Source organism: Amblyomma maculatum, chromosome 2, assembly GCF_055883805.1.
Source record: "Amblyomma maculatum isolate TAMU_Amacu chromosome 2, ASM5588380v1, whole genome shotgun sequence".
In the NCBI taxonomy this organism is placed as follows: Eukaryota; Metazoa; Arthropoda; class Arachnida; order Ixodida; family Ixodidae; genus Amblyomma; species Amblyomma maculatum.
In genome coordinates, this window is record NC_139345.1 from 122040536 (window position 1) to 122064311 (window position 23776).

At 45.1% G+C, this 23776-nt stretch overlaps 1 protein-coding gene across 1 annotated transcript; it reads right to left on the reverse strand.

Annotated features, from left to right (window-relative positions):
* Nucleotides 1-758: 758 nt before the first annotated feature.
* On the reverse strand, nucleotides 759-1517 carry LOC146199734 (uncharacterized). Its single transcript, XM_084592184.1, has 3 exons — nucleotides 1342-1517; nucleotides 1011-1229; nucleotides 759-915 (listed from the first exon to the last, which is right to left on the reverse strand). Exons 1-3 carry the CDS (start codon nucleotides 1515-1517, stop codon nucleotides 759-761), a joined length of 552 nt encoding a protein of 183 aa, XP_084448310.1.
* Between the last annotated feature and the right edge of the window lie 22259 nt (nucleotides 1518-23776).

Genomic DNA, 23776 nt, shown 5'->3' on the forward strand with positions numbered 1-23776 from the left:
GCAGTGCTGCCCCTACACATTGGCAAACACACCTGAAAGGGACCAGCTATTACTGCAGCTTGGAGATAAGAAATGTAACACTCTGCAAGCGTATTAGACTGTAAATAAATTCAAATTAATAATTCAGATCAGCAAATGCAGGAACAAGAGTTGTGGTTTGATCTGTGCTTCACCTGTATTACTCCACTGCTGGAATGGATGTATTCTGCGATCTGTTGTCATGTATTCACGGCTAGGAGTATCAATAAACAAACCTTCAAGCACTCATTTCATTGTGTCAGTATTGAGCACTCACACACTCGGTATCAATCAAAACACAGAATGCTTGTGCTGCCTCGGCACAAGCATTCTGTGTTTCGATTTTAATTTTTTTTTCTATAAAATTCCATTCCAAATAAATGAATGTTTATGGTAGATGCTTGGAAGCATGTGCTCAAGCAGACTTGGCGATGCTCAGCATTGTCCTCCATTCTGGATTGTTTTTGGATGTGTAGAAAGGCGTAGAACTAACAGTTCTACACCTTTCTTGCTTAGATATCTACAAGTTCTGGCACTTTAGAGGAATGAGATGTCTGTTCTTAAACAGTGCCACAAAACAGACACTTGACGCAGTGCATAACTTGGCGTTCATAAAATAGCATTCTCTATTTTTGCACCTTAAAAATAAACGCACTTCCATGCACCACTCGAAGCAGTGCGCCTGGCACACGTGATAAAGTTTAGAATACAGCATGCAGTGAAGCGACAATCACCTGAGATCAAAGGGGAGGGTGCCTGAATCCCACGTAGCTCGCCGACGGAAATTCACGCCGAACCCTGCAAACGACGCAGGCTGGCAGGACCACCCTGTTGCCTTCGCCCAGCCTGCCCCAAATCCACATGGTAAACAAGCGGTAGGCTATGAAGCGGTGCTGCCTGAAAATACCACGCTTTACAGAAAACGGATCATACACACACACAAAAAAAAATAATAATGCGAATCTGTCACCTGACGCTTCCGCACTACCTACTTGTTTACATCTCCGTCTCCATCGATGTTTGCTCCCTCCTCCTCTAGTGCAATGTGCACAGCCCGAAGGACTTCGGGCGTTAGGCACACGCTTTGGAACGCTGGGTGGATCGTAATGCAGCCGCCGTCCTGCTGGCACACCACCAGCACCTCCGGCATGCTGCGGCAGCACACATCTTCTTCAGGTGTGGGCATGCTTTCGCAGCGGCCGCAGCGGCACCTGCGCATAAGTAAAATGTGAAAAGGCCGCGAAGCAAACACGAAACGGCATTTCGTGAAATAAGAAAGTTGCAATAACTTATGTGCAGTGGCGCGTGCGCCACGGAACGCACCATGGTAGGCCGTCGTCTCCGTTGCCAGCGGGTGGCTCAGAAGGGCCAGTCGATGGCGTGCTGCTGTCGTCGCTGTCTAGCGGATCACGAAACGGAGTATAATCATATGGATCAAAATCCAGCTCGGCAGCGGCTTCACACAGCCTCGCTTCGAGCTCGGGATCCATGCGATCCATGGCGACCGACACGCGAACCGCCGCAAACACGAAGGGGAAAAAATCGGAGCACTACCGGAAGTAAACAAACCGAGAGTCGGTGGCGTCACTTCGTGACGCATTATGGGCGGCGCGTCGGCCCGGACATTTTCTTTTTTTTTTTGGCCGGCGCATCGGCGTGTATGAGTTGAGGGCTACAGAGACGGGAAAGGAGGAGCATCATTTTTAATATGGAATATCTGCGCTATTAAAGATGTTAGCCTAAATTTTTTTGCGCTTTGCTGACTAGTGAAGGCACGCCGACCGCTCGTGCGCCTTTCTTTAGCACGGCTTCAAGCTTTTTCATGGGCCCTTTAAAGCACTATATAGGTCAGTATGCATAGTTCATTTAGTGTTGTGATAGACGGCAAAAGTACTTTTGAAAAAGAAAATATACAGCATTACTTACTACTTTATTAGAAAATTCACAAATGCCATTCAGTTACATTCCCAATTATCTCTGTCAAAGTTGATGAGATTACACTAGAATCACTGGGATTTGTATTTTAATTACAATTGAAGAATTAGTTGGTTTTCATGCTTAGAAACACCAAATAAGTAGAGGAAACGAAGTAAAAACATAATGCCATAAGCAACTGGCTCGCTCTTTTTCTTTTCCAGCGGACATCTATTTTCTCCTGTTTTTCACTTGACACGCGCAATTACGAAGATCAGGTGATAGCAAAAAAAAAAACAACAAGAACGAAAACTGAAGCATGGTTTCGGGTGAGGAACGTTTTAGAACCCTGAAAGCAGATACTCGCCCACTTTTTCGACGAAGATATTTCTAAGTGAAGTTTTTGACTTGCGGTCTGTAGCCGAAATGATAACTATATGACATTCGAGTTTGGAAGCAGCGCTTTATATTTTTTTTCCTGACTTCGAAAACTTTTACAATAGCAAATCATTTTAGTTTCTTCACAGTTACCACGATAAATGTTTACTGACATTACACTTTTTGCGTCTCGTGTAAAGTACCTGAATATGCGGTTCTTCATGTATACGCAGATTAGGTAGCATCACCCTGTCCTCCTTTCGGAAAAGAATACAACGTAAGAAACTAGCGCAAATTTCCTCGCGCTTAGTCCTTTGTGGGCAGAGCAGAGGCGTAGATGTTATTAGAAGTGTTTGGTTGTAAGAAGTATCGCCGCTTCAGCTGAAACGCAGAATTTCAGAGTTTTCATTTCCAACCAAGATGGGTTCTCACGGAATCTTGCAAAAAAACCCTAGTCTTTTGCATACAAAACTTCTATATCATTATTAAGCTTCCTAAAGCGTTAATATTTACCGACAACGCCGTTATGTTTTTATTGGAGAGAGTTGAGACAAAACTCAAGCAAAAATGGGTGATCAACATAGCGATGTTTCTGCTCGGTTACCACCCAATGCCAGGTAATGTCCATACCAAGTGTTCCAGTAATTGTAACCAAGCTTCAAAAAATGACATATAGCATCAAAGCTCAAGGAAATCGTTCGAGGGTTGTTTATAGTCGCGAAGCCTATAATATGCAGCATGTTGTGTGGTCTCGAAACTAATACATTCGGGAATAATGAGCTAACGTTTTAAATATCGGCTCCAAGAACAAAACGTCAATTCACAAACTGTAGACCGCCTTGGAAAAAAACGTTACGGAGGATGCGGAGAACTCTACGAATCTAAAGCCGAAAGCTTCGTTTGATGTTTCATTATATTTCTTACACGTTTTATTCACACCCCATGACGTCAAACTGTTCCAGTGCAAACTTCAATCACCGAAACACATAACGTCTACATTCACTTTCCTACACCGGATACGACGACGGGCATTTCAAGCTGCTATAGCCGCCCTTACGCACTATGTTTTCCGCACCCTCGATTCGGGCATGGTGCGTCGCCCCCCGTAGCAATCTGGAATAAAGTTCTGAGCCTCGAGGCGACGCATGCACGGTGGGCGAGTGCGCTGCGAGCATGCAGCCGGAGTTGGCACGTCCCGACAGTGGTGGGGAAGCCTTCCCACTGACATTTTCTTCCTCCTCCCTAGCGCCGCTGTTTCTCTCAAAAGCCATTTGGCGCCCTTGCGATTAGGGACTCGTTCTTAAGAAGCCGTCATAGAGTAGTGTTAGAGTGCTCAGCTGGAGCCCGAGAAGACGATGATTCGAGTACTGGCATGGACATTATTCACTCACTGTTATTTTCTTATTCATGTGATCACATGACTGGGACCAGTCTTCGTGGACACATTTTGCAAACAACTTGCGGCCTCAGATTTCGTTTCTCATGAGCCATAGAATACCTTAAAAGCGCTGTGTACAATATTTCTGCCATGGTACAATTTACGCAGCTTTATTTACTAGAAATGAAAGAAACAATCACGCGACTACCTGATGGCACTTATCTCGTGTATAGTACAAGCTAGAAACCACATTCGGGAAAGTGCGGCAGAAAGAAGCGCAATTCGGCCTCTGAGACAGGCCTTGTGATGCCTTAAGTAGCACCGCTTTGATGATTGCGCTTTTTTCTTTTTCATTTTTCGAGGCACCATTTAGGTCAGTTAGCAAAAATACTTTACGTAAATGATAGTTCTGTGCAAAAATATTTCTGAGCTGTTCTTCAAAAACACGCCTGCGATTTGTAAATTTGTTTGTGTAATGAATGGTCAAGAAGCTGAAAAAGTCCCCTAAGTACTCATTTTTTAAAACGCGCAATTTTGCATGACCCACCCAGTATATTGCCCACTGGGTGAATCGCCGCAGAGGTGGCTTAGTTATTTCAGCATCCCTCTCGTTGGCAAGAAGGGCGGGTTAGACTCCTCGTTTCGCCAGGTGGTCACTGGTTACCAACTGGTACAAGCTTTTACCTTGTACCTAGGGGCGTAGTGGTCGTCTAGTGTGGGGTAAAATGACTGAAAAATGGTCTCTCCCCACGCCCCCTTCAGCAAACAGAAAATTACAATGGGTGCTGATTTTCTTTGACAAAAGCTGCATTTGCGCCGGTAAAACCCAGATATTGTCACATTGATTTACGTGGATTGAAACAGCCCGAAAGGATTCGGAGAGCACAGAATTAACCACTTCTAATTATGTATTTTCTTAAGATTCCGTCGCTTAAATTAAGAACTATAGTTTCCTTCTTGTTTTGTTTTTCTTTTTTGTGTTATAGCGGTTATTGTGCCAAAGCGACCCGGGCTCTGATAGACACCGTAGTGGAAGACTTCGCAAACTCCGACCACCTGAGATTCTCTAGCATGTACTGACATCGTGCAGCACACGGGAGCCTTGCTTTTCGCCCCCAACGAAAAGCAGCTGCTGCTTCTGGGATTCGATTCCGCATCCTCGGGCGAAACAATCGAATGTCCTAAGCCACTGCGCCACCACGCGGGGCAGTTGCCCTCTTGTGATAATCTGTATGGGAAAAGAGAGCAAGAGAGAGACAGAAATTCAATAGAAAGGCAGGGAGGTTAACCAGGCAATGCCCAGTAGGGTACCCTACACGTGGAAAAAGGAACAAAGGGAGAAAAAGACTTTTATAGAGGCTACGGGCTCTAATTCTTTATTTTCTAAAAAGAAAAAAATAATCTATACCTCCTAATAGTGTGGAGGCTCTGAGGAAGTGTGATTTGTTTTTGTTAGTAACGGCAATAGAAAGTTGTAATTGAAAAATATTGTTACTTGGAAGATTTACCATTCAGCGTGGTTGATAACCAGATAACATTTTTATCACTTGGGGCAATGCTATAGAAACCCTGTTTAGATGGACTCATAATGTTGCCTTCGAGCGTAACAACCGAAACGTGTTTACAGCGTTCTTTTTACATGTCTCAACATTACTCGAAAGGTGCATTTTCATTATACAATTTTATTGTTTTTGCTCCCTGCGGCTTGTGTTCTTTGGGTTATATGTTTTATTCTTGATTCCTGCTACAATTAACAATATATATATATATATATATATATATATATATATATATATATATATATATATATATATATATATATATATATATATATATATATACACATATATATATATATATATTTTACTGTCCGCCGGTATGTCTCAAATCTCTGGTATTTCTTTAGGTATCATGTCATTAGTAAAATAAAACGTCGGGAAAAGCTCCCGACGTTTTCCGTCAACTCCCGTTAACATAACTGCAGATAAATGCTATGCAACAGAGAGTGCAGTGCTCTATAGCGTACCTCTTGGAGCAGTACTTTCGCTTTTTCCATGAATCCCGCTTTTCAGTAGCAAAATACAAATTCTCTGCTATTGCAGCCCGAAATGCGCATTATATAAGTTCAGGAAAATGTCAGCGAGACGAAACATTTCTAGGTTTTTCTCCGGCAGCTTCCAGTTTCTTGTTGCCTGAAGCAGCCTGAAGCACCCGACACCTGAGCGTGGTACGAAAAAAGAGCCATGCGCCCATGCAAGTAAACGAGAGGTAAATCTCTATGGCAATGCAGTGGCCGCCCCAGATACGCTGTGGCGCATGTATTAGGATAACATATTCAAAAGACTGACACATATACGCCAGATTTTGGAGATGCATTACCATCTATGCGCAAAAACATCGTCGCAAGTAGGAAGCGTATTAAATACAAGAATAGTATAGCGTCATATTAGTATCTGTGATATTTCCGGACTTCCGTTATCCGAGATCGTTTGGCAGTTGCAGCAAGAACAAAACGACGCTGGAATGTTATTTTTGTTGCTGAAGCACGTGTAATACTCAGAATATAAGAGTGGCTGTTATTCAGGGAAGTTCTCGTATTAAGGGGTCGAACATAAACATAAGGTTCGGTGTCATGACGTAAAAAAAAAAAAATTGGATTGAAGAGTGTCTAGCCAGCGATCGCTCTATGAAGGCAGAAAAAGTTTTTGATCCGCGCCAGAATGAAAGAATCCATTTTTAAACTACTTCTAGCGTGCTAAAGCCACCAAATGGGATTTCTTTTTCTTATATTCGTTGTCTGCACTTTATGAAAGAAGCTACGGCGTAGCCATGGATCATCGATATTGAGAAGGCCAATACATATACGCTTATACGCTATTTCAGGGGCTGGCTTAGCATCAGCAATGTCTCACCGCAATCTCTGCCTAAAATATTTTTTGTGGCAGCGGGACTCAGGCCATCACACGAAAGCTAATCATATCGAGCGGTCTTTTCCGCATCGGTGATGTTTTCGGACTTTTGCTTGCTTTAAACGCTTCGGAATTCAGTTGACAGAAAAAAAGAGTGCGTGAATGCTATGTCTGAGCGGCTGGAACGCGTTTTGCTTTGGGTTGCTAATGTTCTGGCTGTATTCCGCAAGAATCAACGGCTAGGAAGATCGAGATGAGGCATGAGGTTCAGGGTCATGGTGAAAACAATATAGGATCTAAGAGCACCTCGCCTACTCTTAGAGTTCATCGAGCTCAACCGATCTGTATTCAGAACAGAGTAATCCGCTTTCTAAACATCGCATTTTTGCACAATAGGAAGTTTCTGTCTCGCTAACACCATCAAATATTGCAGTTCCTCTCAATATTGAAATTTCTACGCTTTCTCAAAGGCGGCAAAAGCCAACCGATAGCTCACCAATTATTGAACACAATTTGTTATGCGTTTATGGTAGGCTGATAAGCATCGCACCTTGAGTTTAGGGAAAATTCATATAGGGCATTAGAATGATGAAGTTTTATTCTGCAATCAATATTTTCTTTTGTGCTTTTAGGTATATTATCATTATACCTGCATTTTCCCTCTTCCTTAATACTGAACCTTAAGTGCCCTTCCTGGCGTATCGAAGGAACTTACGCTCCAGCAATCACCGCGGGCAAGCAATGCGACATGAAGGTCACCTTCGTATCAGTGACGCATTGATCAGAGATAAACCTGTCAAGGTTGTCGCTTGGCTTATGCTTTCGTCCGCGCAGCGCTCTAACGAGGAGGAAAACTGAATGCGGCGGTGTTTTCACCTTTAACCAGCCTAAGATATCGCCTCACGTTACAGCGTCGGGAAGCAGTGGAAGTCTTCGCGGACGCGCAACCGTAGCCGGAGCTCTATAAGAAGTCAAACTTTCCTTTATCTATCAGTTGACGCAAGGTCAGCATGAACATCGTAAGAAACCAGCGCCTGTTCACAGAAATGGCCGGGGAGTGGGACTACACCTCAGTGTTAGACAGCGCAACTTGCCAAACACACCGGTATATCATTTTCTACTTTATTCAGCCACTAACGGTCGCTCCAATTAAACGATGATAAGCTGCAGCTATGTCGCCAAACAAGGGCGAATACCAGACGACCGAATGGAATTGAAACAGAAAATGTGTGACGGGTCCCTACCGAAGGCAGTTTCTGACGCATAACTTCTTTCATGACATAAATAATTCAATAGAGCAAAAAAGCAGGAACAGCCTACATTTTTCAACACAGTCATGTAGATGTGAACAGATTTCCATTTTGTTTTATTTGGCCTCACTTTTTGGCGGAAAGAGTTGTTGAAGAAGAACAAAATTCTCGTTTTCTGTTTTTCTTCCACATAACTGCCGGACGAAAAAAAAAAAAAGACGAGCACAAAGCAAAGAAAGACACATACGACACGGACAATGGCTACACTCACAACTGATTTTATTTCGCTTGCAAAGTTCCAAACGAGAATCTTCTTCAGTGTTGAGATATTCCATCAAGGTTCGTGGAGATCATGTGTGTTGGAGCTACATCCCACGTGTGCAGAAGCGACTGTTACCTTATGATTCTGCTGACTCTAAAATAAATAAACAAGCTTAGTGAACTTGTGCCTTGAATCAGCTCTAGATAAATTGTGCGAACGTGAAAGGCAGACTAGCTTTGATGGCCAATTGGAAAGAATTTTGGACACAGGCTAACCTCAGTCGATCGTGACGGCTGTTGCCGAGACCCTCCTGAAAAAGATAAAGAAGAGCGCGACGGCCACGAAGACGAGGGACGTTGAGGGCACCTTGCGTCTGGAAGTTACTCCCTACCTGCAACAGTCTCGTATAATTGAAGAAAGCTGCGAACAGCTTTTTGGGTACTGCTTGTTTTTCCGACTCCGGTAAAGCGCGCCAAATATACCCTCGTATCTCCGGTAAGGAGTCCACTAAAGCTTCATACGGCCAAACGTATGCCAAGCACCATGTACAGTGCCAGTCAGGAGCGGTATATTAAATTCATCTGTCATGTTCATTGTCAATTGATGTCTTCTTTTCCTTTACTGTATACGCAGCTCTGCCACCTAGAATACACCTAGATCTCGAGGAAACGGTAACATAATTTCATTCCTCAAGAAGGGGATGTCAAGGACATAAATATGACAGACAGATGAGCTGCTCAGCATTGTTTAATCAGGTAAACACTTTTAGAATAAATACTAAATTATGCTTTAAAGTAAAAAAAGGCTTTCGCTAAAGCTACTGGAGAATTAGGCACACTCAGGCTATTAATCAGGGGAGATAATACCCGGAACTAGAACCAGCCTCTATAGCAACTTTCCTAAAATATGAGATAGCATTTTACCAAATCTAAACATCACTAGCCATGCATATTTCACCGAACGACAGAGTAGAAGAATTAGGCATACAAATGCGGAACGTAATCTACAAAAAGGCTGTACACTCGCCGTATGCTTTGCTAACAAAGCAATACGAATCGAATAAAAATATTGTCAGGCAACTCAACAAACCATTCGGTGGCTTGATGCCTATTTTCTGGCCGCACATGTGCTTGGGCTGAAAGTGAATGCCTGTTTTCATCATAAAAGCTGTGTTTAACTCTTACTACTATGCTCTCGGAGCTTATAAACGTTACATTGTATTTTGTACAGGCATCGGAAAAAGTTTGAAATAATTGTACTTTCTATATAATTATCTTCAATTTTGTTTAAAAAGGTCTATTTTATCTTCTTATCAATTTAAGTTTAAAAGTTTTTCATAGACTGATGTTACCGTAAATACAAAAATTTTATTTTTCAGTAAAATTATTGAACTATACAGCCATTTTTACTGAAACCTTTATTGGGACTTTATTATCGTTTTTTATTTATTACTGATATATTTTCCTGCGCTGTTTTTTGTCTGAAGAATGCGTCGGCCATACAAACGCAATTAAGCCCCGAAAAAAAAAATATTGCCTATTTTTGATCTTTGTCGCCGACGAAGTTGCGTAATACTAAATTTAGCTGCAGCTATCTACACCCGCATAAAAATTTCTTGACCTTCTTTGAATTCAGGTGTTCAGTTTCTTACTTTGAGGATGAACTTGTAGAGGATTATACGCTTCCCTTCACTACATGCGGACTCGAAAATTCGTTTTGTTGTTTTGCTTTAGCGAAGCTAATGTAATGAAGCTTCGTTAAGCGTACGCTCTGCTTGCAATTTAACAGCCCCAGGTATTGTATTGCATCGAGGTCGGCAGGCGCGGATGGCTTTTGTGGAGGCACTCATCAGCCTTGCGTAAAGTCCTTACATAACGCTCTTACGTAAAACCGAGGCAAGGGGAACCTGATACAAAGCATCTGTACTTGATGAAGTGAGAGCAGCTAAGCCTGTAGGGAAATTATTTTTTATCTAATGATCTAGGTCGCGAACGTGTAGCAAGTCGACCTTTCTAAGGGCCCCAAATGATCCAGTACTTGGATGCTTGCTTCTCATTTCGGCAAAAAAGAAATACTTGTCTGCTCTAAATAATTAAAACATTAGTAACCACACGTACGCACTCTTTCTTCCAATATCATCTCTTTAAAACGCGATCATAAAGGATTATCTTTATGGCATCTAGTTGATAGGAATTTATTTCTCTATAGATAACTACAGCGGTGTAGTTTCCTTTGTACCGCTAGCGGCGAAAACATTTACACAACACCGGAGGCATGCTGCTGCATTTAAAGGTGTTTAGCTATATACTATAAAAAAGGTTTCTCTGTAATCGACTCCGTCTTTGCCCCACAATGATAGAGAGGCGGCTGAGATAGATTTAAGGCAAGACGTGTGCGGTAGATCGTTTTGATTCTTGTTTGCGCACTGCTTTCTCACGCTTCATATTGCGGCTTAACTTGTCATATCGTAAGCAAACAATTACGTGTTACTTATTTCCTTTTATTCATTTTTACGAGTTTTGCAATCTGAGATGAGAACGGTGTGTGAACAGCCGGTATTTGAACTGTTTCTGCGCTCGAGCTTTCTGCTCGAGAACCAGACCTTTTAGCGTGGCTCGTGTGCTTGCGTGGGGCATAGCGAGATGCATGGAAAGAAATCTTAGATAAGAACATGAGTGTGAAAGCTGGCGTACCTAGCATCCTAGTGTGGATGCTGAAACACTATAGATGGCTCGCAGAGGTAGTCAGCCACCTATGCGAGTATGCTGTATTTTGTAGGTAGTGTTAAAAGCGAGGTAATGACGTCTGCCTCAGAATTCATTGTGTGTACGGAACAATGCATAGCAGCCTTGTTTTTTTTTTTAAGAGCGGTAGCTCTGGACTTCTCACGTTTGGCGTTTTCGCATTGGTTTGTCCGAGGCCTACACGTGATCACCAAGGGCCTGAATTAGAATGTCTCTTAAGTCCGAAGCAGTGTTCACCATGGTGGGTTGCCACCTAGCCACCCAGGATGGCCGCCATTTTAACGCTCACCCTAGGTCACGTGATGCCGCCCTAGACCCACATTAGGTCCTTGCATACACCCCGACCCATTCTCCCCCATAAAAAAGGAGGAGGCTGGCTTATTGCAGAGAGTTACTATTGCAATTGCAAATAAGAAGTTCCGATTATGCCCACAGATCGCTGAGAAAGAGGAAGTGCATTGGCGTGCTAGCTGTCTACAAGTTAAGCCACCACCGCACCGGTCTTGCTCGCCACCAGTGCCCGCTACCATTGCCTGGATCCCCGCTTAACACTTGGTGAAGGTGCGGGGTTTCGATCCTCGTACCTCTCGCAGGGAATCGTTGGATCATAGTAGCCGTCGAGCACCTTACTCGCTATGCGAAGACAGCAGCACTCCAGGATGCAACCGGACCCAATATCGCGTCCTTTCTTCTTCATTTTATTTTGTGGCACGCCCCCCCCCCCCCCCTCGTGAATTATTAACTGATCGAGGCAAATCTTTCTTATCCGAGGCTGTCGAAGTGCTCCTACGCGAATGTCAGACTATCCACCGGACAATTCACCAGCGCGTACCACCCTCAAACCAACAGCCTCACAGAGCGCTTCGATCGCACGCTGGGTGATATGATGTCCAAGTACGTCGCCTCCGATCACACCGATTGGGACAAGATTCTCCCATTTATAATTTATGCCTACAACACCGCCGTTCAAGCAACTACCGGATTCTCGTCATTTTTTCTGCTGTACGGACGTGAACCTTCATCTCCACTCGACACCATCCACTCCTACCGTCCTGATACCTCAGAGTGCACATCGCTTTCAGCAGCTGCCAGGCACGCTGAAGAATGTCGCAAGCTGGCTTGCTCGCTTACTTCGAACGAGCAAGTCCCGAAGCAAGCGCACAGCGACTGCAGCCACTCTGTCCACCAATTCTCTCCCGGTGCTCACGTATGTCTCTGGGTCCCATTGACACCATCAGGTTTGGCCAGCAAATTTACTGTCAAGTACAGCGGACCCGATCTAGTACTCCAACAGACTTATCCCGTAAATTACCTAGTTGAACCAATAGCCGCTTCTTCCGACCTTTGCCGCCGTGGGCGTGAGATCGTTCACGTCGACCATTTGAAGCCTTATTACGATTCCGCTCTCCTTTCGTCTCCGTGAGTCGCCAGGATGGCTCCTCTTTTCCGCAGAGGCCAGATTGTAAAGAGGAAATTCAATTATGCCCACAGATCGCTGAGAAAGAGGAAGTGGATTGGCGGACTAGCTGTCTACAAGTTAAGCCACCACCGCTCCGGCCTTGCTCGCCGCCAGTGTCCGTTACCAGTGCCTGAATCCCCGCTTAACACAATATATATATATATATATATATATATATATATATATATATATATATATATATATATATATATATATATATTTAGCATCGATTCCCCTTTATACATCCTCCTGAAAAACGCCATATTCGGTACCTGGCTGAAGGAGGTGAGAGGTCCAAGATGTTCAAAATTGGCGTTGGGAGTGGCAGTACATATGTTAGGACCGACTGTCGTAGACACATGCCGGTGGTACCAAACAGTTCGTCTCAACAAGATCTATGCCAAATAGAGTTGCGATGGGCGACAACGTCGATATATTAGGATTAGATTAGGGATTGATTAGGGGATAAATCTCAAAGTCTGTTATCACTAAATAACCCACGATCTATCTTTCTTGCACTTCAACGTCTGTCAGGCTGTGGAGACGATTTTTTGTTTTTATGTGTTAAGTGAATCTCTTTTGCAGTCATTGGCACTGACTGGAACACCATTCATGAATGCAATATTGCTACTCTGCTTTACAGATGAAACGTACAAGCGGCGGATAACTAGGATGCAAAGTGCGGCAACTCTATTTCTCCCCCATGCTCTCATATTGTTGGCCACCGACAGCATCTTCCCGTAATTTATCAATAGGAGGCTTGAGGCTACTAATTGTTTAGGTGCCACCAAAACGATTCTTTAAGATCAATAATTCGCGGCGGATCTTGGTGTTATCCGCTTCAAAGAATAAACAAAAGCAAATAAACCCATTAAATCGTGTGCGTGTCGTAAGCCGGTAAATGTAGAAACGCGATGGCAGGTATTTGTTTCTGTGGAGATGTGATCCACTATTCCGCCGTCACAGTGCATTTCATATTGAGACACACGAAGCACATGGGATAAAAGTTTCGCGGTAAAGCTACTGGAACCATTATACGGTTTTTAGAAGGGAAGTAAATAAGTATTGAACACATTCACTGCGCTTAGCACGTGTGGTATGCGGAAATCCTTCTTAATGTTGACGTCCCATCCCGTGGTAAGAAAAAAAAAATAAAACTCAAGACATCAGTGGCAGTTTCAAACCGGCGCGTAGCGTTGTTATGGTTTCCGTAAGTGCTCGTAGCCAAGTTGGCAGGCAGCTGTGGCGGTCAGGCTGCGCTTTTAAGCCAATATCCAGACATTCCATTTATTCATGACTTCAAAGCTGATATATAAGCACCGTGCACGAACGAAAAAGCTTACAATCCACCAACCAGCTCAATCCCGCCCCGTCGTCTCCTTTGCTCCATCCTACTATACGCTTGCTCATTTTAAAACCAGATGATGTCACGTGTCTAATTATTGGCGCGCCCCTTGAGCAGCGTTCATTACCTAGGGGATGTAAAGTCATTTGTTCATGTCGATGCCCTTTCTATATGGCTCTCGAGCTGTGAATTTGGTTTTGGGCAACATAGGTAAATATATGCATTACATTCCAACTGAAATAAATCGGCAAAGCCTCCCATTTTTTTTTGCGCGGTGTGGTGTCCATATTTCGTCATACAATGCTAACACAACGGAAGCTTAGTAGGGAAATGCCTCTTTATCTTAGATGGATGATTTGCACTCAATGTAATATATGTCGCTTATTTTCCTCGCCATTTTTTGCTAAAATTTGAATAAAATAATTGATCAATTGATCGCGGTGTTGCGAACAAAGGCGCTAAGACGCAATATACCGCACATTTTCATCGCCTAACGAACCGTTTCCCCTTATCACAGCACCTTTGCTACTGCTTAAGTGCTCCTCAATGTGCCACACTTTCATGGGCCACATACGTTTAAATTCTGCCTGTCCAGACTTCGCCAATTTAGTGGTCGCGTAAGCAATAGAAATTTTTTCAACATCAAAACTTTGGCTATGTAACCCCTTAATGAACGTCAAAGGATGGATGCCGGAACTTGGTTTTTCTGTATAACATCTTACTCTTCCCTTCAAGCGTCATCAGTGCCCTTCGTTTCCGAGGAAAACACTCGCACGCCAGTTACTGGCAGTGACCAATCCGTACTATACCTTGACCAATGCGTACTATACCTTTAAAAGACCAGCGAGGTAGTAACATTTAAAAGGGACGGGACTGCCTTTGATCAGTTGGACATCTTCTTGCCGCTAATTTCAACCTACGATTTCAGACCTTGCACGCGTCGTGAGTTTGTGCTACCTGTTTAATGAAAATAAAGCATGCATCTGCGGGACAATGCAATTGAGGGCGCAGTTCATGAAAATTTGTCCCCTGTAGCCCAATAGACAGCAAGGACTTTCAGTGGGGGCTCTTAATTCTGGAGTGCACAAGAAGAGACGCGCAAAAGCTTTTACGGGAGAAAGGGCGAAAATCATGGAACGTACTTGCTTAAATAAAAAAGAAGCGTGGGATCTTTTTTAAGGAACGAGTAGCTCTGCGCAGATACTATCTTGTTTAGATGAAAATCGAAAGGCAGCAGATTAATGAAGGTTAATTTTAACTTTGATCCTCAAGAGACACATGTCAGACAAGACGCTTCTCAGCTTTGTTGTGGTAACAGGGAAGTTGTGGATGAAAGTTAAGGTCGCCGTACCGAGCCTGAGCCGCTACTCCCCATGCGCCGACCAACATGTGCGCCGTGCGTGACGTCAGAGTTGACCCTCGATGCTACCACCCTCGATTGTGCAGCAGGCTAGCTAGAAATGGGAAATGTGAAAACCGGCTTCTGAAAGCGGGCCCCAAAGCGGGTTCCTGCTGCGCGGCGGCAATGCCGGTGGGGGCGACGTTGCTTCTCGCGGCGTCTGCACTGCTCCGACAGGCCCGAATAATTTAATCGTGTTAATAGTTTTTCGCTATGACACTAGATGTAGAAGATAATTTTTTTTGTAAGTCGTCGATATGCGAATTTGTTAAGCGATAGCTTACACAGCTTGTTCAGTCCAGAAGATGTCGGCGTAGTAGCAGTATGCAGAACTAGTTATCGGCAGCGCATGTCGGAAATAATCGGGTGCAGCGTAAACAATTGTATCATAGTAGATTTTAGTCCTATAGCATAATCATTTATCGACGTGTTATAGTCGATGAAAAGTTTATGGAATTATTGTAATTAAAGCTGAATTAAACTGATAGAACTAAATTACAAAAAAAAGGCGGTAGAGATGTGAAAATGCTCACATTTTGATGATGGTAATTAAGAAAACGCGGAATAATTCACAAATTCATTTATTGAAATAATGAATCCATTAGAACAAGGGGATCAAAGGTTCAGATACACTGGTACGCCGGCAGCGACTTTCACCAGTGCGGAAAACAGCGTAGTTTGGTGAGTTTGTTTCTCGATTTCAGACACAGCTATATTGTTGAAGGTAACCGGATATAGGTATTTTGTTTTTACGAAACTCAGCCGTTTGGTAACACACAACAATTTCGTATTGAAACGTTTGTCGCGACCAGTTCTTCGATCTTCCCTGAAAAAAATTGAAATGCTTCACCGGTTCTTCATCAATTATTCTGTCCATATAATCAGGAGTGAGCTGAACTGATTTACTTGCTGCCTCTTCAAGGTGTTTGCACCCCTTTTTTGCAGACGCAGGAGGGTATTATTCCGCTCTTCTTTTCTTTTCTTTCTTCCGACCCTTTGTCAGGTACTTCGAAAGATTCGGAAAAATTGTCCGGACAGCACCAGCTTTCAATGCATGTAGGAACAGCGCTTGGCACGAAGACTTCCTTTCCATTCACGACATGCACGAAGTGGCACAGAAATAAGAATTCAGATATTAAAAAAAAGAACTCAGCATAGTTTCTGTTGCAGGAATACTTTCCGGGCTTGAATGAAATGACAGCCACCACACATCTGCAATTTAAAAAACTAGAACACATGCTGCCGTGTTGCATGCATTCTACTCCGGCGCATTCGGGGAAGAGGAAAATGCATATCCCTATGCTATATGATGTAGTTCAGGTCAGAAAGCTCCGGCCTTACATTTAATCCTGAGCTCCCCATTAAAGATTCCCTCATAGCCCACGTGCCGCATCCGATCGTTAGACCCTATAATTTTTTCCACTCTTACTTCAAGCATCAGCTTCTGAGAACCGCCGAAATACGTTGCCTAATTGGGTCGGATTGTCCTTCGCAAACCACAGAATTATCTTGCAGCGACTTCTCGTTCCTTGGGATGGCACGTGCACATTTAAATTCACCTTGCAGGTGGTTAAGAGTGAGAGTTTTTCTCTGCACCAATGGTAGCCGCCGTCACAGCCTGGGAGAAAACGCCATCCCTAGGATTTTTCTTCACATTTGACGGCATTCTTCAGAGAGTGTCAACGAATGGCGACAGCCATTCAAATCACCTGCATTGAAGAATTACATAAACGCAACGAAAATATACCAGCGCTAAACAAACCTACGATTCCGGGCAGACAGCCGCGGTGGCGTTTCCGGGCTAGTGGCGCTTCCGATGGAACCACCGATTTTCCCTAAGCGACAGGAACGGGAAGAGCTAGACGCCTCGCTTGGGCAATAATAGTGGCGACGCTGTCTTCACATCTCCCAGCAGCCTCGCTGCGACGAACAAACAGTGCGGCTCTCGGCCGCCGCGGGCTGCGCAGCCTAGCTGCGCTCGTTGCGCATGCGCTGCAGATATATAGATGCGAAGTGTGACTTCAGAGATGCTCCGTCTCCGACTTCACAGGCTCGCCACGGTTGCAAGCAGTGCCGGCTTGCCAAACGTCGAAGCGATGCCTAAAACGATTGCTGTCTTAGTAACCGCCTCAGTCTCTGGGGTAATCGTTGAATATGTCTTAGCTAAATAAGCGACAAATGGAAGATAAACAAGCTGCGACCATTAAGATCTTTACTGCGTGAGACCGGGCGTACAAGCTTTCACGCGACAATAGGTTTAACCGGCAATAAACCACATCATTTTTTTAAACTATGAGCCAATGAGCCTGGGGCAGCAGATTATCGATGGGGGCTTCCTCGGGTCCTACCGTGAAATCAGGGCGCGAGCAGAATGTTGCGATACATTTTTATAGTCGGGCATATAGGAGCTGTCGTAGATGACTGTAATGGCGACAAAAAGTTATTAACGAATTTTATGTGGAAACATTTGTGAAACAACATTTGTGAAACAACAATGCAAGGATATGCTGTGGAGTCGACGAAGAGATGGGAAACGTTTGGCACTTGATGCATGCCGTGCTTCAGTAAGGTTGATAAAATAACGCCAGCGCATAGTGTGCTCATATCCGTGCCTTGTAGTGGCGTTGTCGCTAGTGACTGACTCTGAAGAGACGCGCGCTACCAATGGGGACTTGAAATTATGCTTACTCGGCACCAAAGCAATAGCTTATAGCCATGACTGTCAAATATGAATGCGGAACGTGTGCTGTGTATTCAGAGTCGTAGGGAAGAAGTTCAAAGCGTACCTTTCTTGCGCACCGCGTAGAGCAGGTTGCAGATGCAAAACTTTAGCTCCAGGTTCGAGGGCTAAGCAGCGCCTCTGTGTTCTGTATCTCAGAAGTATCTGCCATTCTGCATAAGCATTTTTGCATATGATAACCGCATGTCGATTATTGCAATATTGAAGCGATTTGATCAAAGCTGTCACCGCAACGCATACGTGCATGAATAATGCATCTGGTAGGTGCCAGGCGGCCCGAGCTGCCTTTCTCGCTGTATTCAAATCATGTGCGAAGCAAGCACTGCTTTTGCTTAGGTGCTGTTTCTTGCAATTTTGAGAGCACTGCTCTTCACCTCTACTACCATGCATGCGATAACACATGACTATCTTACTGCGCAGCAACCCTCCGTTACAATCCGGCAAACTCACGTATACACCAGAATAGAGTTGTCATTACTCTTAAACTTTGCCATACGCTCTATCAGTTCTAATTTGTACACAACCCTCTTTGCCCTAACGCCCTTGCTCCTACACCTACACTGAACACTGCGTCTTCTTCTGTCCCGCCGTCATCCTAATTGCTTCCCCCCCCCCCCCCCTGAAAGGCAGATCTCAACGAAAACTTACAACGAACCATTATTCGCCTGGCCATCGATATATAGGGTGTCTAATTTAAGACTGCCAATACAAGTGCTGTCATCGTCCTCACCACAGCGGTTTTATACGAGCAATTTCTCTTTCCTCATATTATACCAACAAAGTAAGTGAAGTGGCTAGGCATGCACGCCAAGGAGATATACATATTTCACTGTTTGTAATGGGTGAGTCGCATCGGTTTCCTCACAACTTAATTTCGCCATCTGGGAAGAATGATACCTAGATATTACATGGACTGACAGATTTGCGCACTGCAAGGCAGTAAAACATCACCTGTTGCGTCAAGAAGCAGCTTAAGCACGCTGGTTTTCGAGTGTGCTATTTAACGGCGTGAAGAAGCCGCTTGTGAAGCAGAAACACCTCGTATTTTCTATACTTTTGCGCTATTTCCTCTCGCATTTAAACTGCGTCATTTATGGGGAATTGCGTTTAAGGTTTTATTGCTCGCCTTGGCGGAAATTAGGCCTCGCATTATCAGACTTACTTCCAAATTTGGTGTGGCCTCAACTTGTGTGGCACTAAAAAAAGAGGCTCGCATGAAAGAAAGAATAGACATCATATTACGCCGTTGCAAGTAATTTCATTTAAATTCTTTTTTTCTTGTATTCAATGAATGAGAAGACCTACGATAATATTGTTACGAGCGAGGTTTTATCTGACCCAGCTGTATTCACTTGCAAGTCCCAGCACGAGCCGCTTCTTCGTCGACCTCATCTTTTCTTGTCTCCATGTCTGGGCATCACACTTCCCCCGTCGCAGCTGAAGTCCGCTGCGCGACTTAAACATCGTCGCGTGATAGATAAAGCTTTAACCGGACGACGTGCGCGACTTCATTTTTCGCTTTTCGCAGAGCGACGGCCGCTTTTGGTGAGGCGAGCTATGCGATAGTTGAGCTCGCTAAGTTGGGCGAGGACAACAAATGGTCCATCGTAGTGGCACAGCAGCTTTTGTGACACACCCCGCTTCCTGATTGGCCGCCACAGCAATACCAAATATCCAGGATGTTAAATAGCGTGACGGTGATGGGCACCGTACAGTTCTTTCAAGCGATCCTGAAAAGCTACGATGCCAAGGCAGGCATGCCGGCAGGCTTCTTCGGCAAAGCAGATTATCTCGGCTATTGAGGTATCTTCCTCACTAGTAGCTGAAAACGTGAGGATGGTGTCTAAGGCGAGCATAGAGCAGGAAGAATGGTTTGAAGCCAGTGGTCTCATGACGGGCGTTGTTGAAAGCGTAGGTGATGAACGGTAGGACACTTTCCCAGTTCTTAGGATTTGCGTCGACATACATTGACAATAGGTTAATGATCGTACGGTTGGTGCGTTGAGTTAGGCCGTTGGTTTGCGGATGATAAAGCGATGAATGGCGAAGATGACAGACACATAATTGGAGCATCTCCTCCACGACGTCGCTGGTAAATTGGCGACCACGGTCGCTGGTAATGGTGGTCCGTGGCGAAGAACTATCACCCGAAACATAAATCAGGAGACTTCATACGCGTTTGCCGCGGGTATGACTGCCGTATCATAGTATGGCTGCCGCTGCCACGCTTGAGGGACGTCTGTAGCTCTTACACTGGGTGCAGCTGGCGACGTACCGCTCAGTAGTTTTTCGCATTTTTGGCCAATAGAAGCGCTCCTGGTTGCGATCACGCACACAAAAACGGTATCCACCTGGCCGATCTTGAGCCGCTGCGAAGAGAGCTTCCAAGGTGGGATCCTTTTGTTGTTCTTCTATGAACGTGGGGATGACAGGAAAAGCAGGTGATACCGACGCGACGCAGTTCTCGAAATCATCGACGTCAGACTCCGCCGTAGGAAGAGGAAGGCGCGAAAAACAGTCTACGTCAGTGTGCTGTAAAGTCCTACTCTTGTAGCCATAGGGCCCATCGTGTAAGGCGGTCACACGGTTCCTTGCGATTAACTAACCACCAAAGGGCATGGTGATCTGTGACAACGGTAAATGGGCGTCCATAAGATACGAGCGAAAGCTCTGTGTGGCGAAAACGACAGCGAGGCATTCCTTTTTTGTGACAGTATAATTGCGCTCTGGCTTACTAAGGGAGCAACTCGCGTACGCCAAGACGTGATCCTTGCTGCCACAGCGCTGTACAAGAACTGGGCCAATTCCAACACCACTTGCGTCAGTATGCTCTTCTGTGGTCGCTGGAGAATCGAAGTGGCGGAGAACAGGTTGCGACGTGAGGAGAAATTTCAGGTGGCGGAAGGCGGAGTCGCACTCAGATGTCCACTCGAAAGCTACATTTTTACGAAGGAGGCTTGTCAGGGGGTGTGCCCCATCAGCAAAGCGGTGAATAAAACGGCTAGAATACAAACACAAACCCAGAAAACGCCGTAGGTCTTTGGCGGACTGGGGTGGCTTGAAAAAGGAAACCTGGTGCTGTCTTTGCGGAATAAGTTCTGACACTGTCTTTATCGACGAGATGTCCAAGACCTTGCGCTTAGCGTGCTCCAAAACTACACTTCTTAGAGTTCAGCTCGAGGCAAGCTTTGCGCATACAGTCCAGCAGAAGAGCTAAACGGTCATTGTGCTTGTTAAACATCTTTCCGAAAATCGCGACATCGTCCAAATAACACATACACACCTCTCATTCTAAACCGTGGAGCATCGTATCCATGAATTGTTCGGAGGTCACGGGTGCATTAAAGACCGAATGGCATCACATTTAATTCGTAAAGGCCATCGGGTGTAATAAATGCAGTTTTCTCTCTGTCCGCCGGGCCGACAGGTATTTGACAACAGCACGACCTAAGGGCAACAGTGGGAAAGTAGGAGGCAGAAAAAAGACAGTTAATGGCGTCGTCTATACGGGCAAAAGGGTACACGCCTTTCCTAGTGACCGCATTTAGACGACGGTAGTCAACGCAAAAACGCCATGTGCCATCCTTCCTCCTGACAAGAATCACGGGAGCAGCCCAAGGGCTCGACGACTCTTGGATAACACCCTTCGCTCACATCTCCTTCACTTGTTCATTTACCACCTTGCGTTTAGACGGTGACACTCTGTAGGGCTTTTGTCGAATAGGATGTGAGGCCCCACTGTCAATCCTGTGTAAGATGCGTGAAGCAGGAATTAAAGATGGGTCGCCTGGTTGGGAGAAGCTAAACAACGAGGAGTTTTGCCCTCGAATGGCCTGCAGTACACGGCGCTCCTTCGTTGAGAGCGAGGGTTTAATCATACGGTTGAATCGCGATTCACCTTGGATGTCAGTGGCTGCTTTCTCTATGGCGTCGGTAATCAAGTCAACAGATATTGGCGGGTCGTTACTGCTGGATGCAAGTTTCAAACCTATGGGAAGATTGACAGGTACGGTAGAACAATTCACTGCCCAAAGTGCAGTGCTGCCTTTGACAACAGACACCGTCGCATGGTGTCTCATTTTCAAGACATTTTAAGGCGAAAGCATTCCATGCCTCATCGTTGTCAACAGAAGGCTGTCAGAAGAAAGTTGTAAGCAGAGTTGTCACGCTTTCGAAAGCGAGTTAAAAATAAATTATTAAACATTGTCTCTGCCCGGAACCGAACGTACATCTCTTGGATCCCAAGCCAAGTGCTTTATCAACTATGCCACCCTCGGATTTTTCTTTTTCCTTTATTGCCTGGCTTAGGCATACGAAGTACCACCAAAATCGTGAAGCGCTGTTCATAATTTCCTTTGTATACAGTGAGGATGATAGCGGGATTCCACGAGTGACAACTGCGCTTTTCCTTTACTGTAAACGAATTATAGAACGCCGGTAAACTTTGATGCGTTCAATAAAATGCTGGTTGTGTTCGACGACAGTCGACTGTTGTTGCGACCGAAGGAAGAAAGAAAATAAAATAAACAAGCCTGCTGCTGGCTCTGTAGCTGAGCCACCTCCGCTGCCTCGTGCAGACAGAAGAGAAAGTAGAGAAGAAAGAAAAAGAAGAAGGAAAGAAAGACGCGCGTCACAACAGCCGTTGTTCACCACCGAGATAGTATCGGATTCAATGACGGCCTACAACAGATAAATGTATGGTGGAAGGCTAGCCCCCACCACAAGCGGCAGTGACCTACCAGTCCCAGCCCCGTAGGGCCAGGAGCAGCCACCCCCAACCAATACCCTCTCGCTCTGCTCTACACAGAAGCAGACCAAGATGTCTAGGAGGCGTTAGTACAGCAGGCATCAATTCCGTTTGAAATTGGTTTACAGCACAGAAAAGGCGCAGAATCTGTCGCTATTCTCCGCGGACACATGTACCACGCAGTAAAGAAAGGGAGGAAGGTGGGAGTGAAAGAAGAGAGGTAGAGGTGCCGTAGTAGAGGGCTATGATCCAACGCGCTGTAATGGCTTTCGCCTCATCGCAGTTTAGTGGTCCAAAGTGTCCTCTAGAATTCTTTTCCTTGATGCAGGTGAGGTGCACCGGTTCTAAAGTCGCTTCAGACAAATCGAGGGTGCTTTCGCGGCAGGAAGTCTGTACACATACAGCTGACGATGGAGGGAAAACGATATTTTCAGAAACATAAAACACACTCACATCACTACATGAGCCTTCCATCAAACCAGGGGTACCACATTTGTCCACGCTAAGCTCGCTACTCTGGCAGTGGACATTGACGCCACACATCTTCAAAAATTCGAGTCTAAGGATGACATCGTGCGTTGATCGAGTGAGCACTGCCATTTCCGCACGGAACACTTCCTCACCCAAGGAAACTTTAGCACTCACACTCCAACAGCAAGCAATGGTGAGCCCCTCACATCACGGAACTGAACGCTTTTATACTAATAAATACGAATTTTCTTCCGAGGCGACGCTTAGATGCAGCACTCATTACGGATATGGTGTTGCCGGTATCAGCTAAAGCCATCACAGGTACACCATCAAATAAAACGTGGACTTTGTTCCGTATCATCAGCACAGAAGAGGGTATCTCTTCCAGCAGCGAATGTCCAGCGACATCACCCCCATCAGTCGCGCCGACTAGTTTTCCAGCGGCGGTGAGCGGCGCCGGGGCGATGGAGAACGGGGTGCGTGGTGTCATGCTTCTGTTCGATGCCGGTGAAATATCTCGCAAAGGTGCTTGCCATGGGTCTCCGGAATCAGAAGGGTAGCGCGAACGCCGAGAAGAGCCAGGATTGTAATCCTGCTGCTCATAATAGTTCATGGAGCCGTAGCCATAACGTGATGCTTGGCGGCGAGAACATGATCTCGAGATGTGGCCAATTGACCGCAGCGATAACACACAGGAGGTCGAGGAAAAGGTGGCACCCAGCACGTACCTCCATCAAGATGTTACGAGCGAGGTTTTATTTC

Coding starts and splice junctions, on each gene's coding strand:
- LOC146199734 (XM_084592184.1), bottom strand. CDS start 1,517: ATGGATCGCATGGATCCCGAGCTCGAAGCGAGGCTGTGTGAAGCCGCT. Junction 1,230..1,341: donor GGAGACGACGGCCTACCATG/GTGCGTTCCGTG, acceptor ACTTATGCGCAG/GTGCCGCTGCGGCCGCTGCG. Junction 916..1,010: donor GGAGACGGAGATGTAAACAA/GTAGGTAGTGCG, acceptor TGGTATTTTCAG/GCAGCACCGCTTCATAGCCT.